This window comes from Bombina bombina, chromosome 2 (assembly GCF_027579735.1).
Source record: "Bombina bombina isolate aBomBom1 chromosome 2, aBomBom1.pri, whole genome shotgun sequence".
In the NCBI taxonomy this organism is placed as follows: Eukaryota; Metazoa; Chordata; class Amphibia; order Anura; family Bombinatoridae; genus Bombina; species Bombina bombina.
In genome coordinates, this window is record NC_069500.1 from 258,269,052 (window position 1) to 258,296,727 (window position 27,676).

The following is a 27,676-nucleotide window of genomic DNA, read 5'->3' on the forward strand; positions in this document are numbered from 1 at the left end:
TATTGATGAAAGAGAGAAGATTAATGTGTGTTAGCGGATGCGAGACACAGGGGCCTCAGTGTTTAAAATTATCCTGATGCAATGGGATTATAACTGAAGATTGTCTTGAAATTTATGCAATTTATGCTGCTTATGAATGATATGAACTGGATACCGATAAGGACGCTGGGATAATTCTTTAAGAGGACCATGTTGAGCATTATATTGTGCTTTTGCTTGATGACGATAGTATTGCAATACTGAAAAGACGCCCCTTCTTAAAGTATATCATTGCACAACAGATGATTTAATGGGGAAATTAAACTCACCTTATGAGCAAATTATTGCTATAAAGTCACTAAGATTCTATTAGTAGCTGCAACGTTGAAGAGACTGTTATAGGATACAATCTTTTTATGATCGAAGCATCTATATACAACTGAGGCTGTGAACATTTATTTAAATTTTATTTTAGCTTGCAGGTGTTGCTGGTCACTCCCCCTTGGGATGCCTTGGGGGTGGTACAATTTATTATTCTTATTTTTCATTCATTTTTTTTTGTTTAATTTTTTTTACCTTTTTTTTTTCTTGCTGTGATTGGCTAAGTAGAGTGTGACTTTTTGGCTAGTATATTAGAGCAGCGGTTTATGCATGGTGGTATGGGGTTTGTGTGAAGATGAGTATGTGGTTAGGTTTACCCTCATTCCTGCTGTTTAAAAACTACTTTTTGATGACTTGAATTAAAGTATTCTAAGACTCAGGTGCTGGGATTTCTTTGTATTATTTCATTATCGCGTAAGGAGACCAGACCCTATCCGCACAAGCATTTAAGTGAATCACTTGATGGAATGATAGCAGTGCTGTCACTTTATAAATTTATTATATTTAAAACATACTGTAATGGAAATGTTTATTGAGTAAAGTCAACGATTACCTCTTCATTATACAGACAAAGGATTCCAAAAAAATCAGATGGACAAATAAAAATAAAATGATGACATTCTTTAGGTTTTGTTTTTTTTTATTTAAGTATAATTGTACGGACACGTGTATATACAAATACAGTTAATGATTTTTTTTATGATTTTTTTACATTTTATTCATATAATGTAAGCATTTCAAAACAGCACTCAATGAATAGTAAGTGCAAAGCAGGGCCATACAAGCACAGGACCACACTGAGCTGGACTTTCTTACTCAGATGCACACACAATGAGTGGTTTCAATGAGATGTCAAGAGTAAGTATGAAAAGCGGATTCTGTAGACTTGTGGGTAACTTTCAACATGCCAGCATCTATTAAACTGTACAGACAATGGCAGAAAGCGTTTTGTAGCGAGATTTGTCTCAGATCTGTGAAACTTGGGGGTGAATGCCTGGGAAAACTCGATGATGCCAAAATTAGGACAGATCTGCTTATTCATTGCTTGAAAACAGAAAGACAGAGCAGAAGTAAAAAGAAAAGGATAGAAAGGAAAACAGGTAACTACAATTAGGTGATGAGTGAGTGAATGGGACAAAACACAACTCTTGAAAGAGATACAGAAAATGATATAACAATTTGCTGCAGACAAGCAAAACCATAAATTTAATGTATCACATATAATTTCTCGGTATATACAAATGATGGGGTATAAAACATTTTTTGATCATTGCTTTTTTTGACATAGAAAGAGTTGCATCTTTTTGCCACATGGCTAATAATATTGTGAAAGGAGCACACACCAAAAAAATAACCCCCCAAAAAATTACCAAAATCAATTCCTGCATACAGTGATTTGTTAGAAAGTCCCTATATCCCGTTAACCCAACATGCCAAAAAACACAGGGCTATAACATCAGACCTAGAAACATTTAGTACAAAAACATTGATCATTATATGTTATGTTGTTCTGGGTTAAACATTTGATACAGTGAGGTTTTGTGAATTTAGTGAGCATGGTTCACAGATGAATCGATAGTTGGATTGCCATAGCACGTTGCTCAGAGCCATGGCAATTATAGATGTGTCCTAAGCTCAGTCTAGTAACAAGTATGGTTTCTGTGGCCTGAAGTCTAATGTATTCACTTACAAAAGACATAAGAATCGAATTAATACTTTATTATCAAACACTATATACAACATAGGTTGCTAATAATACAGAATTTAAAGAATTTTATTTATTAACTTTTTTTTTGTTTCTTTTATGTTATCTTTTTATCGTTGCCATCCAAGAAGGTACAATATAAAATAATATTCTAATCTAACATGAAATGTTACCTTGTGTATTAAAGGATACACAGTATCCACCAAAAAAGACTGATGCTTAATCCCTGCTTAAAGTTGCAAAGTCTTTGGCAACCAGGGAAATAAGTTACTAATTACCATCCTGGGCCAGAACTGTTCACAGGGAGAAAGAAAGAACAAAGAGAAAGTTGATTAAGTGAGGGGAAAAAGGAGAGAAAGCCAAAGAGACTTATAAGAGCTAGTCCCTCAGAATTCAAGTGCAATGAGTGACTTCAACTTAACCCCTACATCCTTCAGTTAGACAACAATGACAAATTTTCAGTGCTCCGTAATTTACTGCATGTTCTTGTTTTTTTATTGTTACCAACATCCAATCAGCTGAAGATCCATCCATGGGCCAGGTAGCTTCACAAACACAAAAACATATAGTTCTCAATCTACTGAAGTCTATCGATGAACAATTTTCACAATTTTGTTCAAAAGAATGGAAAGTGTCATAGGAAAAAAAATATATATAAAAGTGTTTTTTTTTAACATTTCAATGACAAATTATGGTTAGGAGCCATTAAAAATGAACATTTCTAAAATAAAGTTAAGGCTAGTAAATTTCCTTAAAGCTGATTTTGATTTTTAGTAATTTTTAGCAGGCATTATTGCTCCTGTTTACATAATCCAACCTTTTCTAACACACTAAATTAAATAATAATATTTTTCCAAGATAACTTTTCAGACAATGATATTTAAGTTTCATATTTTTAAGGGATGATGCCTGTAAAATGATTGTAAATGTATAAGGCAATATGAGGTTACATATCAATGTTATAAGGTTGTTTGGCATGTTACCTTTTTAAACGTTCTGCAGTTCATAGACAAACTTTATTCTAGCCCTGTTAATGGCTTTTTCCAATGATAAAATCTTTGCTGGGTGATGAATACAAATAAGAGAGGAAAATGTAGACCAACAAATTTCTGTAGCATTGCAAAAATTTAACATAAAAATTTAGCATACCGATGAAGTGTGAATATTTTCTGAACACATTTACAGCATATTTGCTGCAATTGTTCTTCCAATGTCCCCTCACCACTTACTTTATTTGTAGAAGTAAATCGTGAATTGCTACTGGATAAGACGTGGGTAGAATATGAATTCTGAAGTATGTATTTCCAGTTCTTAGACTTGGAAAACCCACAACTTTCAGAGTTAAATTACAGAAAAATGGTCAAAATAAATAATGAAATTGTATGCCATCTCGAAGTGTGCCATGTCCCTTTAATGTACACATCCTTAATCATTTAGAAATATGTATCTTCCCTAATATCAACTTTAGTAAGGCAAGAATGGAGTTTGTCAACAAGATGCAGATGGAGATATTTTAGGAGCACTGTATCTTAATCCCCATTGCGAATTTATATAGGTATTATTTTCACTTAATTCTTATACAGTATATTTAAATATAATTTATTCAGTAAAAAGCTTTTAAATTTGTTATTTCTTGTTATCCCTCTTCCTAATCGTGGAAATAAATTATTATACTTGTATACAAAGAGGTCATGGCAATCAAATAATATCTTGATCTTCCTTAATTATGAAGCTACCCCTGTTTAACTGACCATTTAATTATTACACTTTATATCAATTAAATTATACTAATTATCCAATTCCTTCAAACCGTTGTCCAATATATGTATGCAGCTACAGCCCCCTCTAGCAACTGAAGAATTAATATATATATAAATGTAATTCTTAAGTCATTTCCACAATGCATAATTCTGTGCTTTATTGTATTTTGTTGAACATATGATTTAAAAAAAATTGCATAATACTATGTACTAGATGAAAGCAACCCTGCGTATGAATTTTAACGGCTCTATTACAATCTTTCACTGTATTCTGTAGTCTACTAAATACTTATTGGCCAGAGTCAGATACTGTAGTTCACTAACTGTTCACTTTCTGTATGTCTACATTGTTTTTAAAAAATATATTAAAAGTATTATTGTATTTGATTATTTTTAGTTTTTTTTTCATATTAAACATAATCACAGTTTTAAAAGACTTTATTATTTAATGTACATTTGGTGAATATGTAGTGTCTGAGCTGTATTCTTGCTATACTTCAATTTATATATATATATATTTATATTAAAAAAAATCAAGGCACCCTGAACAGTATTTAAGTCTCCACATTTGAAAGTTCATGATAAGACTTATTCTTAAATCCCATCTGGACCAAAGTCAGCTTTAATATTATTCTACTTAAATAAGTTGTTTCACACTGATGTATTTAGGCTTAGTATTCTAACAGGTCTTCTCTAGTAGTTGTTTTCGTTATAACAAATATTCTGTAAATGTCTTTGGGAGCCCATTGACTTATACCAGTTTGCAAATTTTAAGACCATCTAACATTAATACCATTCAGTGCTAGAGTTTATGTAATGCAGTAGTATAATGTACATTACATCTGCTTAATCACTAAATGTAAAACTGCTGATGAAAGGGAAATAAAGAGAAATACAGTTCTTGACTGTACCTTTCAACAACAGATGTTTTTCTCTGCATATTTTACTGTTAGTCATACATATCTTGCTTGAATATTAACCCTCTTTTTGCTTGTTCCCAGGGTCTTTATGTGGTCAATACCAGACACAAATTAAATCCAGTGCTATCAAAAACAGTCATACTGCTGACCTTTATAGTTATAGTGACTCAAAAGTGTGCCCAGTGGCTGCTTCCTATGCTGTTTTTTTAACCGTTTATAAGGTTGTTTTATATATAAAAAGCTTCTGAGTTATACAATAACAGCAAAAAAAACAAATATAGCACCATGGAGATCTATTTCTGGTATGCACTGCCTACTTTAGAAATGATTGACACTTTCTGCTCTTAGTTTAGAATGTTACAGCAAAAAAATAAAAACCTTCATTTTCAACATGGATTACTTGAAATCCTTTTGATTAAACTGTAGTGCAGTTGTGAGTGTTTAATTTAGCCATGGAATCAGCAATTACAACCATAAAACCCTTTCTTCTCAATGCATGATGGCCAAATAAATCCCATGAAAATGATTTCTACATGTTTATAACGGCTCCTCTTCAGTTCGGACGTATGTGATTTAATATTTGGCCTGATCGGTCTGCAGTTCTAAAAAGGCATACATATAGAACAGTTGAGAAATCCTTTGCAGATTATTTTTGCTTAAATACAATATCCTTTAAAAGTAGCATTTGCCACTATTAAAACCATACCACATACAGCAAGCCAACATAAGTGATCATATAAAAATGAGATGCAGGGGGGAAATCAGATTTGCTAGTGCTGCTATGGAAATTTGGCATTTTCTTAAAAAGTCATTTCTGTTGCGTAAAGATGAAAGTCAAAAAAGTGAATGTACGGTAAATATTCTTCTGAATGTTCACTTGGAGATGGAGGGAAAATCCAAAAGAGCAAATAAAACGCAATTTCAAACTCAGCAAAATAATATTAGAAAGCTCCTTTCTTGGATGAAGCAGTTAGTGGATCTATGATGGTTCAAGACCCTGTTTTTTTTTTTTCTGCAGCTGGTTTGCGAAGTATTCTGTGCTATAACGTCAAAAGCATCGCCAGGAGAAATAGTAGGGATGTCAAAAGCCAATTTGGTATGCTTGGCGCTGGTGCTGCATTTTCACCACGGGATGGCTCAGCGGATTCATGAACTGTATCATCTGTTCAAATAAAAAAGAAAAAAAATCAATAAGTATTTTATTCTGAGAATATCTTAACTATAATACCAGATTCTAGCAGACCTCACAGTTTTCATCTTTTCTAAACACTCAAAAATGTCCTTCTTCCGATTGCTATATATATATATAGTCAATATGTTCGAAGAAACAATAGAATTTAAAATATAAATTATTTTGTTAAGAATATGCCCTACAGTTCAGTTTTCTTACTTTTTTTAGTTCATGGAAAAAGATTCTTAAAATAAAAAATGCTAAAAAAAATGCTAGTGAGATGTTCTTTTCCATACATAAAATAAATTGTCTATGTTTCAAGCAAATTTTGATTAGTGTACAGTTCTGTCAGCTTTTTTTAAAAGACAGGCTCTTTCAATCTGGTATAAAAATCATGAAAATGTTACTGATTTACGTCTAGCTATAAATTTTCTAAGAAATTCCTGTTTATGTAAAATCACTATTCTACTCTATAATGCAAAAAGAATACAACATATTTATTCAAGTTTGCTGTCTTTATATTAGGTAATAATATAGGCAATATTTTATGATTTCCAATGGATTTATCTATGTTTACCCTTTTATGGATATACTTCATAAACTAACACTTGACTCCTATCAGACCATCCAGCCAACTTTTTAGCTGCAAACAAGCTGATGTCCGTTCAACACTCTACTGCAAGAATCTGCAATTAAGCTGACAGTCCTGAAAAAAGTTACCTTAAGCCTAGATTACAAGTGGAGCACAAAATATTAGCTCACCAGTGCTCAAGTTAAACCAATAGCACTCATATTCTTGTGCTCATATTACAAGTTGAAAGTAAAATGTTTAATTCAAGCAAAAGCCTCAAGTGTCCTAAAATCTGGAGGTCGGATATCGCGGCCGTCCTATCTTCCCTAACCTCATAGGCTTCTATCGGGCAGCTACAAAATTCTGTTCTGGATATCGCTCGAATCGATATCCTGAAGTTAAACGGCTAGATTACAAGTGGTGCATTATCATTAGCGTAGGCACAGCGATATTGTAATATCACACCCTGTTAACTTGCGTTCATATTACAAGTTGAAAGTAAATACCTCTCCACTAGTAATCTGGCCCAAAGTGAGCTAAAGCTGAAGGGGGAGAGTTTTATAAATAGTTTAAATACCTTTGTTCTTTGCTCAGACAAAAATGTATGTATGCATGTATGTATGCATGTTTGTATGTATAAATCTATGTATGTATATATATATATATATATTAATAAAAAATGTTGCATAGGAAATTAGCACATCTAGGCAAGTATCCCTGCTTGCTTTTACCCAGGAAAACTCCATATACACTGTTAACAATGCACAAGAGGATTCTGGGTAAGATATGTAAATTAGATATCCAACATCTCATATTTTTTGCTTCATACTGTGTTAACACACACCGATTCCCTAATAGGAAGAGTGCACTTCCTGGGGTAAAAAAGGCAAGCAGGGATAGCTTGCCTATATGTGCTAATTTACCTATGCAACATTTTTTATTGATTTACTTTTGTGACATGGAGGATTCCGACTTTTATCTCCACCATAATTTTAAATGAATTTATATATATATAATATATATATATATATATATATATATATATACACTTCATAGTCTCCATGCACTCACTCCCAGCTATATCTGTTCTCCTAGGTTCAGGTGTCTCTTCCCAAATATCCACAAATGTATCCAAATGTGTGGACACTCACAGGACTATGCAAAGTTCATCCATAACAAAGTCAACATTTTGGCTGGTCCATTAGCATTTTCAAGATCATCTCAATAGTGATAAGTGTTTTTCGCGGGTATATTAAGCCATTCGGAATCTGCGTATCATACACAGATTCGGAATCGGGGTATAACACACCAAAAAAACACTTACCATTATTTAGATAGTCTTGACAAAGGCTTAATGGACAAGCCGAAACGTTGACTTTGTTATGGATGAACTTTGGATATGTTAAATAAATATATTTTGGATAAGTCCTGTGAGTGCCCACATATTTGGATACATTTGTGGCTACTTGGGAAGAGATACCCGGGCCTAGGAGAACAGATACAGCTGGGAGTGAGTGCAAAGATATATGTACAATTTCTAGCATTAATAATCATTTATAAAAAAAAAAACATGAGATAAAAGCATATCATGACTTATATGAAATACAAATACACATTAATTTATGTGAAAGTATCATATAACAAATAAATATAAAAATAACTTTCTATGAGATTTTGTTTGTTCAGGTATAAATCTAGCTATTTCTAGGACATTAACAGATGAAAAATAAAAGACTAGCTTTAGAGAAATGTGCTTGTTCATGGACAGTAATGAAATGGTATAAATAAAGTTGGGGAAAAAACAGAATAACTGCAACATCGATGACTGTTAGTTAAAGGGACATGAAAGCCAATTTTTTTCTTTTGTGATTTAGAAAGAGCATGTCATTTTAAACAACTTTCTAATTTACTTCTATTACCTAATTTGCTTCATTCTCTTGATATCACTTGCTGAAAGCATATCTAGATATGCTCAGTAGCTGCTGATTGGTTTTGCTGCACCTAGAGGCCTTGTGTGGATTGGCTCACACATGTGCATTGCTATTTCTTCAACAAAGGATATCTAAAGAATTGAGCAAATTAGATAATAGAAGTAAATTGGAAAGTTGTTTAAAAATTGCATGCCCTATCTGAATCATGAAAGTTTATTTTGACTAGACTGTCCCTTTAACACAGTCCCGATGCTCATCGCGCCGTACTTGATGCGCATGTTTTGATGTTTATTTTGATAAATAAGCTAACTTGAATGACCTCATCCAGCCAGTCAGTTAGGAGTCAGACCTTTGTATCTAAATCCCCCAATCTGAAGTACAGTGTTGATTAAGTACTAGCATTTGATATAATAGTCTGCCTTTAAATTTATAACTGAATGAAGTCTTGAACTTTTTTACCCTGAATAGTGTAATCACAATAACTTTCAAGTCATTTTCATGATATAGATGTGTTCAACAATTCACTTGTCAGGTTGTATAAAGGAAACTGTCTAACTGGATAAGATAATAAAACAAGAACATTACACAAGGATTATATGACTTGCTTCTCCCAAAATAGGTATAAAATGTACAATATATATTATTTATCAGATATATACACCATAATATACTACAACACATTTATCAATTACCTATCTAACAATATATTTATTCTTAATATTTGTTTTGTTTTCTGATGCTTAATACGTTTGATTAATGAGCTTAGAGTCTTTCTATTATTGTATACAGGTGTTTCAACCTTATTCCCAAGGACCAGAATGGCCTGGTCGTGCTTTTGGTTTTGTTTGTTTTTTTAATCTGTCTCCTTCTTAACCCCTTTGCTACTGGGAATTTCAGAGAAGAACTTGCCCAAAATATTGGAGGATATTTAGCATTTTTGCTATCACTCCATTTAAACAGAACTAGAGCCTTGTTTATTTTTTTTTTGTTTTTTGTACCTATGAAAACTTTTTTTTTAAAGTAGACAACCCAATGTATTGATCTAGGCCCATTTTGTATATTCCATGCCTCTCTTTTCACCGCCAAATGCGATTCATATAATTTTTATTTATTTTTTCACAAACTATCGGCTAGATCACAAGTTTGGGTGTTAGCCTTAAAAAGCAGCGTTGAGAGGTCCCGCTGGTATTACGAGTCAGGCAGGTACAGCTGGTACTGCTCACTTTTCTTCCGCGACTCGAGGGCTACCGCAAATCCCCTTACATCAATTGCGTATCCTATCTTTTTAATGGAATTTGCCTAACGCTGGTGTTACGAGTCTTGGAAGAAGTGAGCGGTACAGCCTCTACCTCAAGACTCCTACCACATTTAAAAATCAGTAGTTAAGAGTTTTATGGGCTAACGCCGCAACATAAAGTTCTTAACTAAAGTGCTACAAAGTACATTAACACAATAAACTACCTTATTAACCCCTAAACCGAGGCTCCCCCACATTGCAAACACTATAATAATTTTTTTTAACCCCTAATCTGCCGACCGGACATCGCCGCCACCTACATTATACCTATGAACCCCTAATCTGCCGCCCCCAAAGTCGCCGCCACCTACCTTCAATTATTAACCCCTAATCTGCCAACCCCAATGTCGCTGCTACTATAATAAAATTATTAACCCCTAAACATGAAGGTTCCTTTAAATGACGTCATCCAAGATGGCAATCCCTCGAATTCTGATTGGCTGATAGGATTCTATCAGCCAATCGGAATTAAGGTAGAAAAAATCCAATTGGCTGATGCTATCAGCCAATCGGATTGAAGTTCAATCCGATTGACTGATCCAATCAGCCAATAGGATTGACCTCGCATTCTATTGGCTGATTGGATCAGCCAATCGGATTGAACTTCAATCTGATTGGCTGATAGTATCAGCCAATCAGATTTTTCCTACCTTAATTCCAATTGGCTAATAGAATTCTATCAGCCAATCGGAATTCGAGGGACGCCATCTTGGATGATGTCATTTAAAGGAACCTTCCATTCTTTGTTAGGACTTCAATTGAAGAGGATGCTCTGCGTGCGGCTGGATGGAAGATGGACCCCGCTCCGCGCTTGGAAGGATGAAGATAGAAGATGCAGCCTGGATGAAGCCTTCTGCCATCTGGAGGACCTCTTCTGCCCCAATCGATGAAGACTTCTGCCGTATGGAGGACCACTTGTGCTGGGCTGGGTGTAGACGGCTCAAGGTAGGGTGATCTTCAAGGGTAGTGTTAGGTTTTTTTTTAGAGGGGATTGGGTGGGTTTTAGAGTAGGGGTATGTGGATGGTGGGTTGTAATGTTGGGGGGGTATTTTTTTTTACAGGTAAAAGAGCTGATTACTTTGGGGCAATGCCCTGCAAAAGGCCTTTTAAGGCTATTTGTAATTTAGTATAGGGTAGGGAATTTTATTATTTTTGGGGGCTTTTTTATTTTATTAGGGGGATTAGATTAGGTGTAATTAGTTTAAAATTCTTGTAATTCTTTTTTATTTTCTGTAATTTAGTGGGTTTTTTTTTTCGTAATTTAGTTTATTTCATTTAATTGTAATTAGTGTTAATTTAATTAGTTAATTTATTTATTTATAGAGTAGTGTTAGGTGTAATTGTAACTTAGGTTAGAATTCATTTTACAGGTAATTTTGCACCTATTTTAGCTAGGTATTTATTAAATAGTTAATAACTATTTAATAACTATCGCACCTAGTTAAAATAAATACAAAGTTGCCTGTAAAATAAAAATAAATCCTAAACTAGCTACAATGTAACTATTAGTTATATTGTAGCTAGCTTAGGGTTTATTTTATCGGTAAGTATTTAGTTTTAAATAGGAATAATTTATTTAATTGTAGTTTTTTTTATTTAGATTTATTTAAATTATATTTAAATTAGGGGGGGTGTTAGGGTTGGACTTAGGTTTAGGGGTTAATAAATCTTTATTATAGTGGCGGCAACGTTGGCGGCAGCAGATTAGGGGTTAATTAATTTAATATAGTTGCAACGATGTGGGGGGGCAGATTAGGGGTTAATAAATATAATGTAGGTGTCAGCGATGTTAGGGGCAGCAGATTAGGGGTTTGTAAGTATAATGTAGGTGGCAGCGGAGTCCGGAGCGGCAGATTAAGGGTTAATAGTATAATGCAGGTTTCAGCGATGTCGGGGGCGGCAGATTAAGGTTTAATAAGTGTAAGATTAGGGGTGTTTAGACTCGGGTTTCATGTTAGGAGTGTTAGGTGCAGACATAACTTTTATTTTCCCATAGGAAACAATGGGCTGCGTTAGGAGGTTGAACGCTGCTATTTTTGCAGTTGTTAGGTTTTTTTCACCCAGCTCAGCCCCATTGTTTTCTATGGGGAAATCGTACACAAGCACGTTTTGACTGCTTACTGCTACCCGTAAGCAACGCTGGTATCGAGGTGAGATGTGGAGCTAAATTTTGCTCAAACGCTCCCTTTTCGGAGGCTAAGGCCCGGCTTGCAGAAAACTCGTAATACCAGCTTTGTCTTAAGGGAGCGGTAAGAAAAAAAGGAGTGTTAGCACCGCAACAGTCTTACCGACAAAACTTGCGATCTAGGCGTATGGGTTTTTCATTGAAATTATTTGTGCAATCATGACACAAAGGATGGTAAACACTTTGCTGGGATCCGCTTGGATGAGAAATAGTAGACATACACAACTTTGCCATTGTTTTTTGATAATAAGAAGGCCGTTAATTGCAACTATGCACCTCACTTCTATTATTCCCAGCAGTGAAGGGATTAATCAGGCATTTTATAATTCTTTTAGGTGTAGTGTAGAGATTACCCTCCCACCTGACACCTCCTACACCATGATCCCTCCCAACAGCTCCCCACCCATACTCATCTCCACCATCTTAGGTACAAGCAGATAGTCTGCCAGTATGCAGTTTAGGGATTTTTATATTATAATTATTATTTTTTTCGCAGTGAAGTGTTTCCTCCTCAACCCTCCAATCACCCTGATTTCTCCCAAACAGCTCTCTAACACTCCAGCTTCCACTAATGGTGGCCATCTTTGGTACTGCGCAGATGTCTGCCAGTTCCTAACTTATAGATTTTTTTCCTTCAGGTTTATATATTTATTTTAATGTTTCCTGTATTGAAATGGTCCCCAGACCTCCCCCCGTCCCAGCAATCATTACATATGGGAGCCTCCAACCCCATTCCATCCCTTTTATGTAGTATAGCTCCCCATACCTCCCTCTCGCTTAATTTTATTTCTGAAGAGAAGGTCCCCTTCTACTCCCTCTTCCTCCCTCCCCCTCTGCCACTGGGGTCATGCACCACCTCCAGCTTTCTCTCCCATACCTCCCGCCAGCACCAGCAGATGATTGTTACAGATGGTGACACACACAGTGTCACTGTGTTAACAATCTGGTATCTTCTTCATATGGAACTGGAGCACCGATCAAGCTCTGATACCATATGAAGGCAGATGTCCAGCAGCTCAGAACAGCAGCTCTCGACTGTCAGATTTTAGCCGAGGCCTGCTGTAGCTTCCTGAAGCTGTGACATATATATATATATATATATATATATATATATATATGTTATGAGGTATGAAGGAAGTAACAAGGTGGCCATAAGCCAAATGAACCATCTAGATGGGAAGAACAGTAGACCAATGGCTCATTTTATTGTAGAAAATATATATTATTTGTGAGTTTATATCCATACATTTATGAGTGTGTAAACTTTATTCACTTGTATTAGTTTTGAGAGGAAAAAAATTCTAGTATAGCCTTTCATTTTAAAAGAAGTTGTTTACCCATGTCATTTATCATTTACTTTTTGAACGCTTATTGATTCCATTTTTAATTGCCTTTCAATATTTCATGGTGACCTCTTACCTTTGTTGAGTGTCATGTTGACTTTGTTTTGTTTTGTAATAACATTCCTATACCAGCATCTGTTGCTGTGTTAACACTGGGTATTTTAATATAGCGTTCTGTTCAATATGAATGCCCAAAATTTGTAGTTTTTCTAAACAATATCTAAAGGGACCAAGACCATATTTGTTTTGTTTCATTTTTTATAAAAGGGACATTCTGATGCAAAACTTACATTCTTTAATTCATTGTTTAATTACTGTACCTAACTATTTTTGTCTTTTGATAATTATTAGCTTAGAAATCAAGCTCTTTTCTATGTTAACATGTTGTCATGGTTACAGAGGTGTAGTAGAGTACAGTAGAGACCACGCTAGTTTACCTGCAAGGCTGCTGTGAGAGTTTGGGGCACGTAAATTTAAGGCTCTGAAAGAGCCAAATAGGCATAGGATTAGAGCTAGAGACAGTGCAGGGTGGCACTGTATGTTCTTCTATGTCGGAGATGGATCCAAGCATATGCCCTAAGTTTAGAGCACAGTACTTACAGGTTTATTCTGTTATTAAAGCAAACTGTGTTCCCTGTGCTAAGGATAGCGCTATTTGTGACCTAGATGTTGGAAGTGAATCTGCAGGTGTCGGGTGCTTGGTTGTTTTTTATGGAAGTGCTGGTGTTTTTGTTTCTGGCCTGGATCATTCTGGTGTGTTTCATGGTTTATGCTTTTTGTCACACCCTTGTGTGTATCTTGAACTTGTGACAAATTACCTGGTTGCTGACCTAAGGAACTGTACTCATGATTGTTCTCCTGCTTTACCCTTTTGCTCTGATGTTTTGGTTCCTGCCGTTCTTACCTAGACTGAACACTGGCCCGGGTTTTATTGACATGATCATAATCAGACATTTTTATTGACTGAAACAAAAATTATCAATCCTGGGATTGATGGAATGTACACCTGTATAGCACTCTTCCCCTATTAAATAATGGCAAGAGTTGGACAAGAAATAGAGGTCTGAAATGGGAGGAGTGCGTGGCGATATATTAAAAATAACTTTTATTTAAAAAATTTAAAATAAAAAGCAACAACAAACACAATTTACATACATACTTTATTAAAATCACAGGATAGGGTCTGGTTAGATTCTCTCCGTGATTCACGGGAGGCTGGAGTGGTTGTGATAAATGTTTAAGAGAAACTTTAACTGAATGTCAGTTAGACATCAGGGTATTCTCTATCACTGTGTATTATTTCAATATTAGTAGCACTAGCTCAGTATCAGTAAAGCTGCTATCTTGTAATATTGACTAAGATTATAAAGTTGGATATTGGTAGTGCAACTTTCCAATATTCTCTTAGAAATTTGTCTATAATTTCTATAGTGTTGGATTATGTTATTGTTGCTTACGCTATTACTGTAATGTATAGCTAGGTGTGACACAGTCCTGGCTTTATTGTAATTCTATTAATTGGTGTTAGATGCTGGTGTCTGTATCTTGGGTCTGCTATTATTGAGAAAGATGTGCAGAATATTGTTTTGGCTGATTATTTTAGCCAGATAGACATAGACAGTATCAATTAGTAAAGTTGGATTATATAGGTCAGGCAGTTATCAGGATAACTTACGTATAGTTTTATAATCTTAAGTTAGTATATACTTGAGTATGCATACATATTCTGTTTGTGTAACTACTAGACAGTTTGTAATGTCGCTAAAGTTCTGTTAAATTTTAAGAGATAATGATATATGGTATCATGAATATTATGCCAACATATATAAGTAGTCTTTCGATTGTACAGAGTAGTTGTTTTTTATATATAAATCCTGTTACTGACCTGGTATTAATAATTGACTATGAAGATGTAACACTGGGTTTGCTTGGATTTTAAACTGTTATTCTTTTAACGTATCTTATGTTATTTTATTCACATAATTCGTATAATTATTAATTGTAACGAATTGCTGAAAAGTCTTTCAATTGATCAACCCACTTTTCCAATAGGCTGGAAGAGCCTATTTAAGCTCACCTGTGGCACCCAAGAAACTACCTCTGAAGAAGCGCATGAGACATGCGCGAAACATGTTAGCTAGTTCAAGCTACCCTTGTTAATACTACTTAACAGAAGAATAAACCTTTTGCACTGGCTACCTGTCCGGATTTGTTCTCTTTTTTTCTTTCAAGTCATTTTTATTGTTTATCAACATCACTTTTTTCCTTATCACTTCAGTAACAAGATGTACTTAAAGGGGCAGTCAAGTCCAAAATAAGCTTTAATGATTCAAATAAGACATGTCATTTTAAATAACTTTCCAATTTACTTTTATCACCAATTTTGCTTTGTTCTCTTAGTATTCTTAGTTGAAAGCTAAACCTAGGTAGGCTCATATGCTAATTTCTTAAGACCTTGAAGGCCGCCTCTAATCTGAATGCATTTTGACAGTTTTTCAACCACTAGAGGGCGTTAGTTCATGTGTGTCATATAGATAACATTGATCTCACACACGTGAAGTTACTTAGGAGTCAGCACTGATTGGCTAAAATGCAAGTCTGTTAAAACAACTGAAATAAGGGGGCAGTTTGCAGAGGCATAGATTCAAGGTAATTACAGAGGTAAAATGTGTATTATTTATAACTGTGTTGGTTATGCAAAACTGGGGAATTGGGTAATAAAAGAATTATCTATCTTTTTAAACAACAGAAATTCTGGTGTTGACTGTCCCTTTCACATGTACGAGTCTTGTGCTGCTAAACGCAAACCAAAATCTTAGTACTTAAATGAACATTAAAGACTAAATAAATGCTAGATAGAATGATGCATTCAAAGAAAAGATTAGTCTGAGGATAACATGTAGATGTATTTTTAAAGTTTCATTAGCTGTTTAAATATTAACAAAATAAGTGTAATGTTTTAGTGTCTATAAAACAGTGGGTGCTGCCATGTTGTAACTTAGGTTACCTTCTCTGCTGTGGCCAATTACAGATAGTTATAAACAGGTCATTAGAGTGTGCAGCCAATGGCTGTGTGGAATATAACAGTGTTCTGCACTTCCATTTCTAACAGGAACTGAAAAGCTCACAATTTCATAATGGAATTACAGAAAAAGAGTGCAAAAAAAGAATTAAAGTAAATTTGCAGAGGTTTTTATATGTACATTTATAATTTTATTTTATACCATCTCAAAGTGTTTAATGTCCCGTTAACAACACATTTGATAATCCCCAGAATACACTTTTCCAATAATTACAGAGTACTCCAAAAAGTTATAGATGTAACATTGGTTTTGAGCATAGGCAAAACATTGATATTGTTTTGTTTTTGGAAGGTAAAGATTTTAAGATTCAAGGGTATTATAGCAGATGCATTTTAGTATTGGGATTGCTGGGAAAAAACACTGACAATAATAAAATCATTATTACCTAAAAACATAAGCAAAATTGTGATCAACCTGTTCGGTACAATAGAAAAAACAAGAGGTATTCCAGCCTCCAGAAAATTTAAAAATAACCTTTATTCTTTCCTACATGGGGTCCTCAGAAGAAAAACATACAACGTTTCAAGCCTGCTATAGGCTCTTAATCATCAGCTGAGAAACTTGATCCGTTTTCTTCATTAGAAGAACCTCTGGATAGACAGAGCAAAACGGATGAATGTAAAGACCATCCAATCCAAAAGAGCATGCACAGAGACCGATTACTGACCAAGAGCAGTAGTGGGTCTCTGCCCACCACCAAATTTGAGACCCTTCCGTCTACACAGGAGGAACTCACAAATTTAGAAATGACCAAGAGGTTCTCTGATCCAGCTCATTCTAGAGGGAAAGAAGCATAAACCAGTATCCAGCTGGCATGGATCCAGAAGACCAGACCTCAGAGCAAAGTGCTCTACTGAAAAAGCCCTAAGGAGAATTGGAAGGAAAATCCTGATCCATATTCCTCAGCAACACACTAAGACCAAAACAGAACGGCCCCGGGGGAACTAGGAGAAGAAAATCCCCAATACTGGGAGATTTGAACCCACTGGAGAGAGATACCCCCACCGGTAATCCAGAAAGAATGCAAAGAAAGAGTAAAAAAAAAAACAAGCTAGGGTGAAGATCCGACCTGGGCTGAATCCCACACCCCCACCACAGTGCCAACCAAGGCCTGAAGGGAGATTGGAGGACAGAACCCGAAGAAGAAACTAACTTCGTAAGCTATAAGGCAAGAGCCTTCCTATCTGAAAGACCAAACCGCATCCAAAGGATCCAACTGGCGCCACACTAGAACTCAGTCTATGTCTACCTCTGATCGATGGAAAATGGAAGAGGCATCCACACAAGTCACTAGCTGAAACTGGTAAAAACCCTTCAAGACTCGGGAGCCATTGTAACGCCTAGAAATAGGTTACTGTCACATAAAACCCCAGATCCCAAAAACGTAGGATTAAAACACGGTTTTGAAAAGAAAATGGTCCCTAATAACTGGACCAGGTTGAACAAGAATGTAAAAATGGACATCCAGGGACAGTGGCTGGATTCGAACCATCAACCTTTGAGTTGCAAACCCACGAAGATAACCATCAGGCTACCCTAGACTGTCTTAGTCAGGAAAGACATCCCGGTAGAGAGAACTGAGGATTCTTTCTGAGCAAAGAAAAGTAATAAACTCTGCATAAAATCCTTGGACCCCTCCCTTTATTGGACTCTTCACCAACAGTGTAATGACACTGCGAATGACAAGACTCCAAAGGTCACCTAGTCCAGCAGGATGGAATGAAAAACTCAATTCCGGACTCTAGGACCTCTGAACCTATATGATCCAGCATCAAATGTCCCTCCAGAGACCCAAGATGACAGGTCCTGCCTGTCCCTTGGAATATATGGACCTGTTCTGCCTGTACCATAACAACTAGAAAGAGCTTAAAGGGACAGTCTAGGCCAAAATAAACTTTCATGATTCAGATAGAACATGTAATTTTAAACAATTTTCCAATTTACTTTTATCACCAATTTTGCTTTGTTCTCTTGGTATTCTTAGTTGAAAGCTTAACCTAGGAGGTTCATATGCTAATTTCTTAGACCTTGAAGCCCACCTCTTTCAGATTGCATTTTAACAAATTTTCACCACTAGAGGGTGTTAGTTCACGTATTTCATATAGATAACACTGTGCTTGTGCACGTGAAGTTATCTGGGAGCAGGCACTTATTGGCTAGACTGCAAGTCTGTCAAAATAACTGAAAAAAGGGTCAGTTTGCAGAGGCTTAGATACAAGATAATCACAGAGGTTAAAAGTATATTATTATAACTGTGTTGGTTATGCAAAACTGGGAAATGGGTAATAAAGGGATTATCTATCTTTTAAAACAATAAAAATTCTGGTGTAGACTGTCCCTTTAAAGCAATTCCTCTGGTTTGCAGCTCAAAGGAACCTGTGCACTAGTCCACTGGGTCACGATCCCAGGACCTTCTGCGTGTCAAGCAGACATGATAACCACTACACTATGGGACTTCACTCTCTAGAGTAGAATAAAGAACAGACTTAACAATTACCCAAAACAGGACCTGCCCATCATCAAGGGTACGATACGTCTGTCATAAATAAAAAATAATGTCATAATCTTAAGTTCCAGCAGTGCTAGGGAAACTGAGAATAAACAATAAAGAAAATAAGCTCCAAGGCTTATATATGCTTCTCTATGAAATTGAGGTAATCATTACCCCAAACAGAGATCTAGAAGCTTCCACAGAAGACCATTAATCACGACTGTGAAAGTCGATAAAACCAAAAACAACCCAAGTGGTGAAACTCCAAAAGAAAGTGTCCACAAGAATTCTGAGCTCTAAAACAAAAACTATCCAAAATGGATAAGAAATTAAATCTGTTAAACTAAAAAAAAAAATTTCAAAAGGGTGTGCAAAATGAACAGGTCCTGCCTGAGTATAACACAGACCCCCATAGAGCTGGGGACTGGGATTTTATAACTATATCCATATAGACAATAAAGAAGAGTATCCAACCCTCTCCATACGTCTAAACAAGATCGCTATCTGATAGAGAGGAATGAGATCCGTGTAACGGATCAGGACTGGGAACCTCTAACATCACCAAAATCTCTCTCAGAAGTAAACACAGGCATGCCAATCTAAGTCTAAATGCCAAATCTTCTGCAGTCGGAGGTATCAAAACAGGCGATTCCAACCCCGGAGGTTCTACCACTGAAGCCTCAGAGGGAACTGCGCCCCCCTAATAACTGATCTGGCACAATCGTCATCTTACATGACCGCTTAACCATAGGAGGAAGAGGCAAACTCGCTAAAGCCATAGAGATGGCCATGCGAAAACGCGCAGTGACCTCCGGTGGAAAAAAGTCTCCCTCAGAAGAAGAAGTAATGGCACTTAGGGGAACTGCTTGTGTATGATAAGATTCTAGGGAACGTACCTCACAGGACGAGGAATCCAAAGAGGTAGACGGCTCAGTGGTCTCTAACATCTCAACATTGTTTGAAGAGAACACTCTACTGTGGCATATGGAACATAATTGAGCAGGCTGGTTTACCCGGTCCTCCTCACAGCATACGCAGGTATCAAAATCTGAATCAGAGGAATCCTCTAGCATATCAGAACCCTCCATAATTTTAATTAAGAGTTTTAGACAAAAAAAGCAACTGACACCTTAAACCCACAATGGCTGGGGCACTTACCATCTCCTATTACCTAGACAGGTAGAGAAATTAACTCTTCTCCGCAGTCACTCGGTCAGGAGTCAGAAATGGGAAACAAGACGTGACTACACCCGGTCACATGGTGCCGCATGCAGGACCGCTCCTGCTAAGTAAAAGCGTACCAGCTTAATAAAACTGTGCAGCTCTATAACATGTATGTTCCGTAACAGCCTAAGAGCCTAAAAAAATGTCTCTGGAAAAATACGCAGTCAAAATCACATAACAAACATGATTAAAAGGACCCCACTGTTCAATAACCCCCTCAGGAGATATTAACCCTTAATTCCATAAAGATAAAGGAATCCCACTGAGACTATGGCCCCAAGTTATCAAGGTCTGTCGGACACTCGTATTCAGCATTACACCAGCAGCTCACAAGAGCTGCTGGTGCAACGCTGCCCCCTGCAGACTTGCAGCCAATGGGCCGCCAGCAGGGGGTGTCAATCAACCTGATTGTACTGCTCAGAGCAGGCGGACAGGTTATGGAGCAGCAGTCTTTGTGACCACTGCTTCATAACTGCTGTTTCTCGCCAGAAACACAGGGCATCAAGCTCCATTCGGAGCTTGATAAATATGCCCCCCTGCCTTCTATCATTAACATGTGTGTGTAAAATGAAACTATCTTACCGGAATCCAATCCCACAAGTAATGAATGCAGCTGTGGACTCTCCCTGTATTTAGAAGGAAAACATATTTATGCAATATTCATTTTTAATAAAGGTTTTAACTATATATTTAATGTGAATATGTCCCTTTCCAATGTTCTGTACATAGCTGAATAGATATTCCTATAGATGTATTTGTATATATCTATACCTATATATAATCATGTTATATATAGGTGTAGATATATATTGAACAAAAATACCATGAGATATAGATGGTAGAAATATTTATTTATGAATAAAAAGAACATATTCTGTTACCTGAAGAACATTGGAATGTGAAATATTCATATTTTCATGTCGGGTTAGCACACATGAGAGTATGCGATTGGGTTTGTAATCTGGCCCAAAGGGTTTAAACACATTGGTAAAATCCTGCTTGGGAGCTATAATGCCAAGCAGAAAATCTGCGTCATTATGAGTGACTGCCTCTACTGATTGCCTTCTAGTTTCCAACTCCCAAATTGCAAATCTTGTGAATCACGAGTCGGAATTTACCTATTTTGTTATTTCTTTTGTGGTGGTTCAACACTTTTCTATGGACCTATTTATGAGGCACAAAATATATCCTATTTTTCATTAAATAATTATCATATGGAAGATGTTATCTAAACTATGCAGATATTAATATCAATACATATGAGTGTTCTTACATTATTTGCCAAGTAACAAATAGACTTTTTTAATAATGAAAAAACATTAATTCTTTCTACTGACTTAAACACAGCTTGATGTGTTTACTGAGTTCCCAAAACATTTGTTAACTTAATGTGGATTCATTTGTAACATCACTTACAGTCAGATTTACAAAGTATCTTTAGTACCCCTCTGGTTTGTGTCTCACTATGATTTATCATAGGAAGGAAATGCATTTAAAAACAAAGTTGATGTATTTATGAATTTAATATGTTGCTTCCATTTTTATATGAAAAATTACTATTTTTAACTTTTTTTTATTCCTAATGAAAATTTAATTAACGAGGCTCTTTATGTTTTCACTAAAATTGCTAAAAAACATTGTTTTAAATGGATACCAGGCTTGTACAAAGAATTTTTTTTTTTTAACGGTTTGACATTAAACACCTTTTTTTGCATTAAAAAATATGTTTGTCCCATGTTCCCTTGAGGCCAAAAAGCAAATCTTGTAACCTAAGTTTAGAAAATGCTGCAAATTGCCTAAACTAGCTATTGGATTTGCAGCATTCTGAAAACCTTGTTTACAGAATTAGCTTTTATATTTCTCTGGGAAGGATTGAACAAGCACAAGTTTAGTGTTCTTAAATGTCCATACAAGAGTCTAGCCTTTAACCTTTAAAGGGTCAGTAAAGTCAATGGGCTCTATTTAATCAAATGCTGAGTGGACATTAGTCGCTATAGCAAATCATGTCCACTGGACATCACTGCAGACACACAGCATAGACTGTCTGCATTTATCATTGCACAAGCATTTCACCAGAAATGCTTGTACAATGCCACCCTCTGCTTACTTAGCAGCCAACCAGCAGCTAGCAGGGGCTGCCAATCATCCTGAACATAATGGATCAGGTTAAGGAGCAGCGGTCCAAGGCTGGAACAAATGGCCTCCGATGCAACAACCACTACTTGATAAATGGAGACCAAGAAAGGAATGGATAAAATATGAAATTTTAACTTTGCTCTTTTGGTATATTTTGTTAAAGAGTAATCCTAGGTGTGATCAGGAGTGTGCACATGTCTTTAGCAATCTGACAGGTGTGTTGGCAACAATGTTTTATAGTATTGTTATACAATGTTGCAAACACTGCATTTAAAGGGACAGAAACCCCTAACATTTTCTTTAATGATTTGGATAGAACATACAATTTTAAACAACTTTTCAATTTACTTCTATAATCAAATTTGCTTCATTATGTTGTTGTTTATTGCTGAAGGAACAGTAATTGCACTACTGACAGCTAGCTGAACACATCTAGTTAGCCAATAACAAGAGACAAATGTGTGCAGCCACCAATAGGCAGCTAGCTCCCATTAGTGTAGGATATGTGTGTATTCTTTTCCAACAAGGGATACTAAAAGTACAAAGCACCTTTGAAAATAGAAGTTAATTTATAAGGCCTAGATTTAGAGTTTGGCGTTAGCCGTGAAAACCAGCGTTAGAGGCTCCTAACGCTGGTTTTAGGCTACCGCCGGTATTTGGAGTCACTCAAAATAGGGTCTAACGCTCACTTTTCAGCCGCGACTTTTCCATACTGCAGATCCCCTTACGTCAATTGCGTATCCTATCTTTTCAATGGGATCTTCCTAACGCCGGTATTTAGAGTCGTTTCTGAAGTGAGCATTAGAGCTCTAACGACAAAACTCCAGCCGCAGGAAAAAAGCAGGAGTTAAGAGCTTTATGGGCTAACGCCGGTTCATAAAGCTCTTAACTACTGTACCCTAAAGTACACTAACACCCATAAACTACCTATGTACCCCTAAACTGAGGTCCCCCCCACATCGCCGCAACTCGATTAAATTTTTTTAACCCCTAATCTGCCGACCGCCACCTACGTTATACTTATGTACCCCTAATCTGCTGCCCCTAACCCCGCCGACCCCTGTATTATATTTATTAACCCCTAACCTGCCCCCCACAACGTCGCCGCCAGCTACTTACAATAATTAACCCCTAATCTGCCGACCGCAAAGCGCCGCCACCTACGTTATCCTTATGTACCCCTAATCTGCTGCCCCTAACACTGCCGACCCCTATATTATATTTATTAACCCCTAATCTGCCCCCCTCAACGTCGCCGACACCTGCCTACACTTATTAACCCCTAATCTGCCGAGCGGACCTGAGCGCTACTATAATAAAGTTATTAACCCCTAATCCGCCTCACTAACCCTATCATAAATAGTATTAACCCCTAATCTGCCCTCCCTAACATTGCCGACACCTAACTTCAATTATTAACCCCTAATCTGACGACCGAATCTCGCCGCTATTCTAATAAATGTATTAACCCCTAAAGCTAAGTCTAACCCTAATACTAACACCCCCCTAAGTTAAATATAATTTAAATCTAACGAAATAAATTAACTCTTATTAAATAAATTATTCCTATTTAAAGCTAAATACTTACCTGTAAAATAAATCCTAATATAGCTACAATATAAATTATAATTACATTGTAGCTATTTTAGGATTAATATTTATTTTACAGGCAACTTTGTAATTATTTTAACCAGGTACAATAGCTATTAAATAGTTAAGAACTATTTAATAGTTACCTAGTTAAAATAATAACAAAATTACCTGTAAAATAAGTCCTAACCTAAGTTATAATTAAACCTAACACTACCCTATCAATAAATTAATTAAATAAAATACCTACAATTACCTACAATAAAACCTAACACTACACTATCAATAAATAAATTAAATACAATTTCTACAAATAACTACAATTACATAAACTAACTAAAGTACAAAAAATAAAAAAGAACTAAGTTACAAAAAATAAAAAAATATTTACAAACATAAGAAAAATATTACAACAATTTTAAACTAATTACACCTACTCTAAGCCCCCTAATAAAATAACAAAGACCCCCAAAATAAAAAAATTCCCTACCCTATTCTAAATTAATAAATTTTAAAGCTCTTTTACCTTACCAGCCCTGAACAGGGCCCTTTGCGGGGCATGCCCCAAGAAAATCAGCTCTTTTGCCTGTAAAAAAAAAACATACAATACCCCCCCCCCAGCATTACAACCCACCACTCACATACCCCTAATCTAACCCAAACCCCCCTTAAATAAACCTAACACTAAGCCCCTGAAGATCTTCCTACCTTGTCTTCACCTCAACAGGTATCACCGATCTGTCCTGGCATCCGGTGCTGAAGAGGTCCAGAAGAGGCTCCAAAGTCTTCCTCCTATCCGGCAAGAAGAGGACATCCGGACCGGCAAACATCTTCATCCAAGCGGCATCTTCGATCTTCTTCCATCCGGTGCGGAGCGGGTCCATGTTGAAGTATCCAACGCGGATCCATCCTCTTCTTCCGGCGTCTCCCGACGAATGACGGTTCCTTTAAGGGACGTCATCCAAGATGGCGTCCCTCGAATTCCGATTGGCTGATAGGAGTCTATCAGCCAATCGGAATTAAGGTAGGAATATTTTGATTGGCTGATGGAATCAGCCAATCAGAATCAAGTTCAATCCGATTGGCTGATCCAATCAGCCAATCAGATTGAGCTCGCATTCTATTGGCTGATCGGAACAGCCAATAGAATGCGAGCTCAATCTGATTGGCTGATTGGATAAGCCAATCGGATTGAACTTGATTCTGATTGGCTGATTCCATCAGCCAATCAGAATATTCCTACCTTAATTCCGATTGGCTGATAGAATCCTATCAGCCAATCGGAATTCGAGGGACGCCATCTTGGATGACGTTCCTTAAAGGAACCGTCATTCGTCGGGAGACGCCGGAAGAAGAGGATGGATCCGCGTCGGATGCTTCAACATGGACCCGCTCCGCACCGGATGGAAGAAGATCGAAGATGCCGCTTGGATGAAGATGTTTGCCGGTCCGGATGTCCTCTTCTTGCCGGATAGGAGGAAGACTTTGGAGCCTCTTCTGGACCTCTTCAGCACTGGATGCCAGGACAGATCGGTGATACCTGTTGAGGTGAAGACAAGGTAGGAAGATCTTCAGGGGCTTAGTGTTTGGTTTATTTTAAGGGGGGTTTGGGTTAGATTAGGGGTATGTGGGTGGTGGGTTGTAATGTTGGGGGGGGGGTATTGTATGTTTTTTTTTACAGGCAAAAGAGCTGATTTTCTTGGGGCATGCCCCGCAAAGGGCCCTGTTCAGGGCTGGTAAGGTAAAAGAGCTTTTAAATTTATTAATTTAGAATAGGGTAGGGAATTTTTTTATTTTGGGGGTCTTTGTTATTTTATTAGGGGGCTTAGAGTAGGTGTAATTAGTTTAAAATTGTTGTAATATTTTTCTTATGTTTGTAAATATTTTTTTATTTTTTGTAACTTAGTTCTTTTTTATTTTTTGTACTTTAGTTAGTTTATGTAATTGTAGTTATTTGTAGAAATTGTATTTAATTTATTTATTGATAGTGTAGTGTTAGGTTTTATTGTAGGTAACTGTAGGTATTTTATTTAATTAATTTATTGATAGGGTAGTGTTAGGTTTAATTATAACTTAGGTTAGGACTTATTTTACAGGTAATTTTGTTATTATTTTAACTAGGTAACTATTAAATAGTTCTTAACTATTTAATAGCTATTGTACCTGGTTAAAATAATTACAAAGTTGCCTGTAAAATAAATATTAATCCTAAAATAGCTACAATGTAATTATAATTTATATTGTAGCTATATTAGGATTTATTTTACAGGTAAGTATTTAGCTTTAAATAGGAATAATTTATTTAATAAGAGTTAATTTATTTCGTTAGATTTAAATTATATTTAACTTAGGGGGGTGTTAGTATTAGGGTTAGACTTAGCTTTAGGGGTTAATACATTTATTAGAATAGCGGCGAGATTCGGTCGTCAGATTAGGGGTTAATAATTGAAGTTAGGTGTCGGCAATGTTAGGGAGGGCAGATTAGGGGTTAATACTATTTATGATAGGGTTAGTGAGGCGGATTAGGGGTTAATAACTTTATTATAGTAGCGCTCAGGTCCGCTCGGCAGATTAGGGGGTTAATAAGTGTAGGCAGGTGTCGGCGACGTTGAGGGGGGCAGATTAGGGGTTAATAAATATAATATAGGGGTCGGCAGTGTTAGGGGCAGCAGATTAGGGGTACATAAGGATAACGTAGGTGGCGGCGCTTTGCGGTCGGCAGATTAGGGGTTAATTATTGTAAGTAGCTGGCGGCGACGTTGTGGGGGGCAGGTTAGGGGTTTAATAAATATAATACAGGGGTCGGCGGGGTTAGGGGCAGCAGATTAGGGGTACATAAGTATAACGTAGGTGGCGGTCGGCAGATTAGGGGTTAAAAAAAATTTAATCGAGTTGCGGCGATGTGGGGGGACCTCAGTTTAGGGGTACATAGGTAGTTTATGGGTGTTAGTGTACTTTAGGGTACAGTAGTTAAGAGCTTTATGAACCGGCGTTAGCCCATAAAGCTCTTAACTCCTGCTTTTTTCCTGCGGCTGGAGTTAGATGTAAATTATATTTAAGTTAGGGGTGTGTTAGTGTTAGGGTTAGACTTAGCTTTAGGGGTTAATCCATTTATTATAGTAGCGATGAGCTCCGGTCGTCAGATTAGGGGTTAATAATTGAAGTTAGGTGTCGGCGATGTTAGGGAGGGCAGATTAGGGGTTAATACTATTTATGATAGGGTTAGTGAGGCGGATTAGGGGTTAATAACTTTATTATAGTAGCGCTCAGGTCCGCTCGGCAGATTAGGGGTTAATAAGTGTAGGCAGGTGTCGGCGACGTTGAGGGGGGCAGATTAGGGGTTAATAAATATAATATAGGGATCGGCGGTGTTAGGGGCAGCAGATTAGGGGTACATAAGGATAACGTAGGTGGCGGCGCTTTGTGGTCGGCAGATTAGGGGTTAATTATTGTAAGTAGCTGGCGGCGACGTTGTGGGGGGCAGGTTAGGGGTTAATAAATATAATATAGGGGTCGGCGGTGTTAGGGGCAGCAGATTAGGGGTACATAGGGATAATGTAAGTTGCGGCGGTTTACGGAGCGGAAGATTAGGGGTTAATAATATAATGCAGGGGTCAGCGATAGCGGGGGCGGCAGATTAGGGGTTAATAAGTGTAAGGGTAGGGGTGTTTAGACTCGGGGTACATGTTAGAGTGTTAGGTGCAGACGTAGGAAGTGTTTCCCCATAGGAAACAATGGGGCTGCGTTAGGAGCTGAACGCTGCTTTTTTGCAGGTGTTAGGTTTTTTTTCAGCTCAAACAGCCCCATTGTTTCCTATGGGAGAATCGTGCACGAGCAAGTTTTTGAGGCTGGCCGCGTCCGTAAGCAACTCTGGTATCGAGAGTTGCATTTGCGGTAAAAATGCTCTAC

At 36.8% G+C, this 27,676-nt stretch overlaps 1 protein-coding gene across 2 annotated transcripts in view; it reads right to left on the reverse strand.

The window, feature by feature from the left end:
- Window positions 1-2,064: 2,064 nt before the first annotated feature.
- The window catches only part of EFNA5 (ephrin A5), a 580,433-nt gene continuing 554,821 nt past the window's right edge, over window positions 2,065-27,676 (reverse strand). For both annotated transcript variants that reach the window (XM_053701527.1, XM_053701526.1), the window contains one exon: window positions 2,065-5,907. In XM_053701527.1, coding sequence (XP_053557502.1) covers window positions 5,786-5,907 — 122 coding nt within the window. In that variant the 3' untranslated portion in view covers window positions 2,065-5,785. The remainder of the gene's footprint in view (window positions 5,908-27,676) is intronic.